Source organism: Vicugna pacos, chromosome 15, assembly GCF_048564905.1.
Source record: "Vicugna pacos chromosome 15, VicPac4, whole genome shotgun sequence".
NCBI lineage: Eukaryota > Metazoa > Chordata > Mammalia > Artiodactyla > Camelidae > Vicugna > Vicugna pacos.
The window spans coordinates 1,181,316-1,190,895 of NC_133001.1; the positions used below are offsets into that span (position 1 = coordinate 1,181,316).

The 9,580-nt window shown below is 36.8% G+C and overlaps 1 protein-coding gene across 1 annotated transcript; it reads right to left on the bottom strand.

Annotated features, from left to right (window-relative positions):
* Positions 1-5,398: 5,398 nt before the first annotated feature.
* Positions 5,399-6,315, bottom strand: LOC140685821 (olfactory receptor 2T7-like). The gene is given in 2 exon segments (XM_072938298.1): positions 5,399-6,262; positions 6,265-6,315. Coding segments are annotated over 2 exon segments (915 nt in total).
* Positions 6,316-9,580: the final 3,265 nt, after the last annotated feature.

Sequence of the window (9,580 nt, forward strand, 5' to 3'; positions counted from 1 at the left end):
ACTGATATTTATTCAGAGAACCACTTATCTAATCCTGGCACCTCTCCAGAGTAATTTAAAAACAAAATGTGGTGTAGGGGTGAGAGTAAGAGTCATTCTAAATTTAAAATTAAAGCTTCAAATCTCTAAAATTGGCCGTACCAAACCAAAAATAAAACCCCCACTCTTTTCTATGCCATTGACCTATTTTGTGTAGGGAAAGTTATATTAAAATATGTATTTAATACAGATGTTAAGAGTTTTTCATAATTATTCATTTAATGAGTAGTGGAGGAGGAATTTATACACAGTATGAAACAAAGGAGACACGATAAAGAGCAAAGAGAAAACAGAGAAAGAGAAGAAAGAAGGAAAGGAAACAAGGAGATAGGGGAAAGGGGAAGGGAAGAAGAAACAAGAGATGGAGTAAAATTAAAGGTATACATTTCCTAAAAGTTATTTTGTATAGCTATATTAAGATATTAAACATGAGATGAATTAAAATTTCCAAAACTTGAATTCACTTTACTTTAGAGAAGTAGGTGGTCTTGTTTGACGAGGTGAGTATCTTAACTAATCACATCACCACCACCAACAATACTAGTAAACATCATGATTGAATGGTTTTCATTCTTTAGGCCTCGTGATGCATGGGTGACTTAAATAATTTCTACTCATCGCAAATTCATTAGACATAGACCTTAGACCTCATACCCTCTATGTTGCAGATGAAAAAAATTCCAGCCATTTAGAATGCTATTCAATAACCAATTCTTCTTGAAGAATATTTTATGTGAGTTATCAATAAATGTAAAAGTCCTTTAATTCGATATGGAATTGATTCAAATATGCTTTCCCTTCCAGTGTGATGTTGCTCATTACCGAGCCACCAATAGTTTACAAACAGATATTGATCGTCCCAGCCCTACATGGGTCTGATAATACCTGGGGGTCTACAACTACCAGAGAGTTGATCTGGCCATCAGCAGCCACCTCAGTTTTCCCCCGTGTGCCATAAGACCACCATTTAGTTTGATATTCATGTCGTAAAAATGGTTGAGACGTGCTGCTGTAACAATTAAGTTGGTCTTCTCTTATTATTCTCAAGTTCACAGAGGAAAATAACACAGCTAGTGAACATGACAATTTTTCATCTACTGTTAAACTTAGTGATCCTGTAAAAATACAAAAACCTAAATTATTTATATATGATAGATATTTCGTGACATCTCAATGTTCCTTTTCATGGTTCTTGCTCATTGTTCTTTTAGCTCTTTTTCTCCTTCTACCTTTCAACTCCTTCAGTCCTTTCCGGTAATAGTTCTTATACAGAGGTCAAAACAGACACAGCCTTACATTCCAAGACAGCAGTTCCTAAATTCTGTATGTTTACATTCCCAGTGCTTGATTTCAAATAATTCTGTTTGCCCACCCCCTCCCAAAGTGCTGCCTGGCATTTGGAGAGAATGCTTTTTGGACAAAAATCCCATTATTTAACATGGTAAGACATAAATGAATACATTTTTAGAAAGTTCTTTCTAAATTCCTAAATATTTGAGCTCTCTGCTGATATTCTTGAAAGACAAGACACATATCAGATTCCCTAACTAGGACTTCAGACATGGAAGAGAAAGCATGAAGACACTGAGAGACCTGGGAGAAGAAAATTTCAGAGCGGACAGAATATTGGACCTATGACTGGTAAGTCTTATAACTCAACCATCTCCTTGGAGGAATGAGTAAACAAAAAGCCTCAGAGGATGTGCCAAAGATCCTTGAACTTGGAATAAGAATCCTTGCCATTCCCTGTGTGTCTTTGGGAAAGGGATTCCATTCTCAGAGGTTGTAATACCCTCTATTAAACAAAAAAATATTTTGGTACAGTCATCTCTGAGCTAACATCAAACTTCAGTGTTCTATGACACAGAATTTAAATAATGTTTGCTTACTTTTCATTTTAATTCTCATTGCTTCATTATGTTTGCTTCATCGGCAGGAATCCAATCACTGCCACTGAAGTGGACTTCATGTATCTATTTGCTACAAATAAGAGTGTAAAGAGTATTTTTCTTGAAATTATAGAAGGTGCTCTGGGGTATTTCTCAGCAAAGACTGGCAGTCACTAAACTTTAGGTCTACATTATAAGCAAAAAAAAAGTTGATGTAAATATCAAAGAGCAGTCTTGAGCAGAATCTACTCAGAGCACACATGAAGAATCAGGCACCCAAGATAGATAGAACGCACAATCTTAGGATGAAAATCAGATCTCTGCCCAGAGATGGAAACAACATTCTCTAAACTCATCTGGCTCACTATGGAATGGTAGATTCTAAACGTTGTGGAAATTCCATCGATTTTAGGCTAAAAAATTATTTATATTGTACATTAGAACCAAAGAGCCCCGTTGAGCACACAATGAAGAAAGCAATGCTAGATTTACCTACATTTTCCATTGTGCAAACCTTCTTCTGGCTACAGCTAAGTGCATCTAACCAAGACAAACACATCTGTGTTAAATGGGTTTCCGTTAAAAACCTCTCTATATTAAAGCCTCATCTCCTTCTCTCTCTCATATCATTGCCAATACAGTTCAGAAGTTCATTTTAAAAGGCCCTGTGTTTTTCATGTCCCTAGTTATCCTGGTAATCTTAGGAGAACTAAAATCCCATCTTTCACTCGGGAAGAGCAGCAGTGGGGTGCTGGAGCATAGTCAAAATAACAGAAAAAGCGGGGATGGATAAAACACAAGAGCAAGGGAGAGAAAAAGGAAATAGAAAAGGGTTAGGGATGTAGCGATGGTTAGGAATAGAAGAGGGAGGGATACACATCAGACAAGACAAAAGAAGGCATAGAAAAAAAAAAGAGGGAGGAAAAAAAGCTAAAATTGAGGGAAAGAAGAGCCCACAAAAGGCAGATATGGCATGAATTTCCTAACACTGCTCTAGAGGGGAGAAAATCAGCTGATGTTGAAAACAAATATATTATAAACCATGTGATATTTATTTTATTCATTCAATTTATATCATTTCAGTGACAATTGTATGTCTAAAACTAAGCTGAAAAGCAAATGCATGTGGCTCCTTTTAATTCACTGGGTGGGGAAGGAGGAAGGTCAAGTCCTGATAGATGGTTATTCAGTTTCCTTCCAAGAAGCTTTCTTCATATTAGGACATGATTGCCTGTTTTCTTCAGTTTCTGAAGTTAAGCGGAAATGAGTCTGAAGTGACCTTATGATATCCAGCCCCTCACGACGCACTAGAGGCAATGGCTATTATTTTATCTCAAGGATGCGTATGGTCCTTGAAACATTTTCTGTATGTTTTATTAAAGGTCTTAGAGTTAGAGGACATTAATCACCTTTATAGTCTCACCTCGACAAAAGAAAATTCTGTGTTAAGTGCAATGTCAAGAGATAGGGCCACTCCTGGAAGAGAAATAGGGGAGAAAAGCAGATTTCACTGCCCCGTCTCTACAGTTATGAGTCAATTACAATAGTACCTCATGGTATCTAGTACCTTCCAAAGCTATAGTTGCTTTGCATCGGTTATCTCGTATTCTCTTAAAATTATCCCTCTGAGGTAGTAATTAGGTTAGAATATCCTAATTTAAGACATTGGGAAAGAGGGTTTCAAGAAATTAACTTGTCCAACCTGGCATAAGTAAATGCACGTATAACTAAAGCTTAATGAGAGTTACAATCTCAAAGCATCTTTTTAATGAGAATGTAACATTTCTAAACTCACTATTTCTTTCCTAACCAGAATCCATTTCTAAAACATATTCACCATTTCTATATCAGGAAAGGCCAAAAGTTCCAATCCTGGTCTGAATCATTCTCTCCGTGACACAGACATCTGTGTGAGAAGACACATTTCTAACAGAATGAAAAACTGGATTGAGAGATCCTAGGAGATCGGGACACAATTGTGGAGTCTGAAAGTTGATTCCAACTTCTGCTTCCAGTATGGGTTTTATTGAGGGAAAATAGGACAGACGCCTGTATTTAAGGATAATAAACAATGTCATCTTTCACCCACGTGGAAATGCAATATAAAAAAAATAAGATGCCTTTGAAAGTTCCGTAATGAGCTGTTTCTCCTTTTCTTTTCCAAGGTGTAGAAGCATTAGATTTTCTGAAACATTATGTCAACTCCCAGACTTATCTATACACACTAAAACCACACCGATACTAAAACATTCTTAAATGAGCTTATGTATAATCACACTTTCATTTTTGTAATACAAAGTATTCTTAGGGTTAGATAATGAAGTATAAGCAAACTCCAATATAGAAATGTAGAAAGATAGAAAGACTGAGGACTTAATATAGAATGAGTTTAGTCAAGTGGAAAAAAGTGTGGAAAAGAGAAAAGATAAAAATTAATTTCTGTGCTTCAAAAAATACTGGTTAATTACAAGTACTCAAATGATGAAATAAACTAAGCTAAATTAAAATATTATGAAAATACAAAATAATGAGTAGCATATATTAATTTCCAAAAGAATAACTCTCAAGAAAGTCCTTTTCTTTTGCATTAAAATCTTTGAAAATGAAATATATTTGGTCATCAGACAATTTAAATATAGTGAAAAATATGGGATTTAAAACTGCCCTGGTTGTTCCCATTAGATTATATCATTAAGAGAACAGAAAATGTAGAAGCCATCGAAGTTCACCAAAGCCTCAAAACCACATTGTTTTTTACATTGAATCCACCATTCTGGGATAATTTTAGCAAAATTTTATGGAGAAAAAGAAAAGGAGTTGGTCTCCTCCAAAAACTGATGTGTACTCTTTTGTCTACTAGCCATGCTAATGGAATTCAGCTAAGAAAATTAATTATATAGACTCAAACCAATTTTTAAAAAAAGAGTAATGATAATGCCAATACTGGCTTGATTGAATAAAAAATTTGGAAGCCCCAAAATCACCTGTAAAAAGATCAATCAGATATTGAAATAACATTTGAAATAGAATCAAAATAATACTTGACATGTTGATGTCTTTGAAGTAGTCGATTTGTAGAGTGTCTGAGGAGAGACTATAGTGAGAAGTTATTGGTGTAGCTGAAGATAAGCATTTCTTTTGGGATGACTGACATAGTAGGAAACAGACAACTGCATGGTCTTCAGTGGAATGCAGGGTTTACTGAAAGCAGATGTGTGACTACTGAATTCCCTGTCTTATTCCCACTCCATTCAAAACCATCCATTGTTCAGAACCCTTACGTTTTTCAAAAATGATGAAATCTTCAAAATCTCGCTGTCAGCTTTCCAAATCCCAGAATGCCCCACGATTGCTGACATAGGGGTGACCTGTTATTTTCAGACAGACAATATTCAAATCCAAAGGTGACGATAAAGTCCTATATCTTTTCTTCAACCTCTAGCAGGAGCTATGGTTTCTTTAGAAGGTGTTTACCTTCCTGGGGACAAGCACCTCCCCAGAGCTTTCTGTAGGGCCCCTGTGACGTCTTTGTTTCTGAGACTGTAAATGAGTGGGTTGAGCAAGGGAGTGAGGATAGTGTAGAAGGCAGACACAGCCTTGTCCTGCTCAGGAGTATGGTAAGAGTGAGGCAGCACATAGGTGTACATGGCAGCCCCGTAAAAGAGGCTGACAACCACCATGTGGGAGGAGCAAGTGGCCACTGCCTTTCGCCTCCCCTCTGCTTCACTCATCCTATAAACAGTCAGGAGAATCCTTGTGTAAGAGGCCGAGATGACAGAGAAAGGAATGAGGAGCATCATGATGCAGCAGACATACATGGCTGTCTCATAGGCTGATGTGTCCACACAGGAGAGCTTCAGAACGGCAGGTACCTCACAGAAGAAGTGATTGATTTCCCGGGAAGCACAGAAAGGGAACTGCATGGTGACTGGCGTGAGCAAGAAGCCATCTATGGACCCTCCCAGCCAAGCTGCAACCACAATCAATAAGCAGATCTTGCAGCTCATCAGGACAGGATAGTGCAGAGGGTTGCAGATGGTGACATAGCGGTCATAGGACATGAGTCCTAAAAGGAAGAACTCAGCCCCTGCTAAGGTCAAGTAGAGGAAATGCTGGGCAGTGCATCCTGCAAAGGAAATGGCCCTCTGGCCCACCATCTGGTCAACCAGCATCTTGGGCACAATGGTGGAAATGTACAGAATGTCCATGATGGAAAGCTGGCTGAGCAGAAAGTACTTTGGAGTGTGGAGGTGGGAATCCATGTGGATGAGAATGATCATGATGGTGTTGCTGGCTATGGAGATGACAAAGACCAGGAAGATGAGGACAAAAAAAAGCCAGGGAAAGCGGGTGTTGCTGAACAGGCCCAGGAGGACGAAGTCGGCATACATAGAATAATTGCCCCACTCCATAACTCTGTAGGTTATGCAAAAGAAAGATGGATATGACAGGTAAAGCAGGGCACAAAAGATAAGTATTGGGTTTGCTTAAAACATGACGCAACCACAGACAAATCAAGACATATTAATCACATCCCATTGTGTAATGTCCCACTTTTTCTAATACTTTTTGGGGTTGATTCCAGTTATCTGTTGCTTGAAGAAATTAGCTTTTACCTTTAGGTCCTAAGTAGACCCACCTTCAATCATGAAGCTCAAACTTTTTAATTTCCTGGAAGAACACTCATAGCAGGATTATATTATGTCACATCATACCATCATTTACTTAAGAATGATATTCTCGATTTACTGTTACTTCTTAACTTGGAGGTCACAGTGAAACAATTTTACGTCCATTGGCTCAAGAATATTTATTTATTTATGTACTTGCTTATTTATTTATTTATGCTCAAGCACAGTCTTACATTGAGGTAGATATGCATAAAATAGATAAAAATAAGGGTTCAAGATGGCAGTGTAGAGATATTCTAAACTCATCTCCTCCCTAGGACACAATAAATACACAGTGACGTGTGAAATAAGTTCCTTTTATAGGGACCTAAAAACTGGATGAACAGAGGCTTCAGAACAAAGAGTAAAAAGATACCATCAAGACAGGTAGGAGAAACAGAGATATGGTAACACCAAAGGGGGGAAAAACATCCAGCAGTGGCAATCAACACTTGTGAAAGATCACAAAGGTGAGGTTATTATCCTTGAAGACTGAGGAATTTCAGCTCCACATCAGGTACTGCAATGCTTAGATCCTGCATAGGACAGACAAGCCCCCAAAACACTTAATTTTAAAAACTAATAGGGGAATACATCCAGGAAAATTATAGAAGTAGAGGGAATGGAAAGCCTGCTCTCAAAGGATTTACATGCAGACTTGCCCCCAAAACCACTGCAAAAGCACCAGATTGAAAAATGCATGGACATTACTAATCTTGAAGCTTGTACCAGAGAGGCAGGAATCATCTGGGACATTCCTGGGGGATTGAAACATTAGTGAGAGACAATTTTGGGATCTCGGGCTACATTGTTAATACTAGTCCTTGCAGGTGCCACTTTAGAAATTTTCACCTAACATTTTATCACCAGTGAGCATGCTCTACTGAGAGCCCCATACACCCCTAAGCCTCAGCTGGACCTCACAGGCAGCTGAGCAATAACGTCACGCACCAGCACTCTGTAGTTGCCATGGACAGACCCTGCAGCTATGCTGGGGGGTAGCCCTGCCCACTAGTGCACTGCAGTGGTAACTGCTGCCTTATCCCAAAAGCCCACGTAGAGGACACTCCTTGAGTGCTGGGCTCTGATGGCTGCGTAGCATTGCTCTTCTGAGCCCTACAGAACATTTGCTACATAAGCCACTGTTTTTGGTGCTGATAGAGGTACCTGATTTATTTAGTACATAGAAACAAATACAGAGAATTAGGTAACAAAAGGAGATATAAAAATTTTTTTCCATAACCTCAGAAAGAGAACCCAATAAAACAGAGATAAGCATTCTACCTGATAAAGAATTAAAAGTACTGGTCATAAAAATGCTCACCAAACTCAGAAGGATGGATGAACACAATGTGGACTTCAGCAAACAGATAGAAAATACCAAAAACAATAAATAAAAATCAGAAATAGAAAGATATCACAATTGATACTACAGAAATATAAAGGATCACAAGAGACAATTATAAATAATTATATGCCAGCAAACTGGAAAACCTAGAAGAAATGGAAATATTATTAGAAATATACAACCGACCATGACTGATTTAGAGGCAATAGAAAAAAAAAATCTGACCAGATCAATTATTAATAAGATGATTGAATTCATCAATGACAATCTCCAAACAAAGAAAAGCCCAGGATCAGATGATTTTGCTAATGAATTTTTCACAAATAAAATCAAAGAATAGTTAATAACTATCCTTCTCAAAATCTTCCAAAAACTTGAGGAGGAGTGAAAGTTTCCAACACATTTTGCAAAGCTATCATTAGCTTAATACCAAAATCAGACAAAGACAACACACACACAAAAAGGAAATTGCAGGCCAATATTCTTAATGAACATAGATGCAAAAATCCTCAACAAAATACTAGCAAATTAAATCCAACAATATATTAAAAGGTGCATACACCAGAAACAAGTGAGATTTATTTGGGGGATCCAAGCATGATGCAGTATTCGCAAATCAATTAATGTGATACATCACATTAACAAAATGGAGGATCAAAATCTTATGATTATGCATAAGAAAAACATTTGACAAAATTCAATAGTAAGATGAATAAGAAAAAGATTTGACAAAATTCAATATTCATTTATGATAAAGTCTCAGCAAAGCAGGCATGGAGGGAATTTACCTCAATGTAATTAAGATCATATATGAGAAACCCACAGCTAATATTATTATCAATGGTGAAAAGCTGAAGTATTTTCCTTTAAGATCAAAACAAGACAAGGATGCTCTCTCTCACCACTTTTATTCAACATATTACTAGCTGCAGCAATTAGGCAAGAAAAATAAATAAATTCAAATTGGAAAGGAGAAAGTAAAACTGTCACTATCTGAAGATAATGTGATACTGTATATTAAAAAAAAAACTAAAGATTTTATCAAAAATTTGTTAAAACTGATACATAAATTTAGTAAAGTCACAGTATACAAAATCACTGTACAGAAATCTTTGGCAATTCTACACACTAGTAATAAATTAAAAAGATAAATTAAGAAACAATCTCATTTGCAATCACAATAAAAAATAAAATACATAGTATTAAGCTTAACCAAGGACGTAAATAACTTGTACACTAAAAACTTCAGGACATTAATAAAAGAAATTGAAAAGGATTCCAAAAAAACAAAATACCATGTGGGCATGGATTAGAAGAATTAATATTGCTAAAATGTTCATACTACCCAAAGCAATATGCAGATTTAATGCAATCGCCATCAAAATACCAAGGCATATTTTATAAAAGTAGAACAAATAATTTAAAAAATTGTATGGAACACAACATACCCCAAATAACCAAAACAATCTTGAGAAAGAACAAAGCTGTAGGTAGCATGCATTCATATTTCAGACTACACTACAAATCTATAATAATCAAAACAGTATGGTGCTGCCACAAAAGCCCACATATAAATCAATGGAACAGAACTGAGAGCCCAGAAACACACACACACACACACACACAAACACACA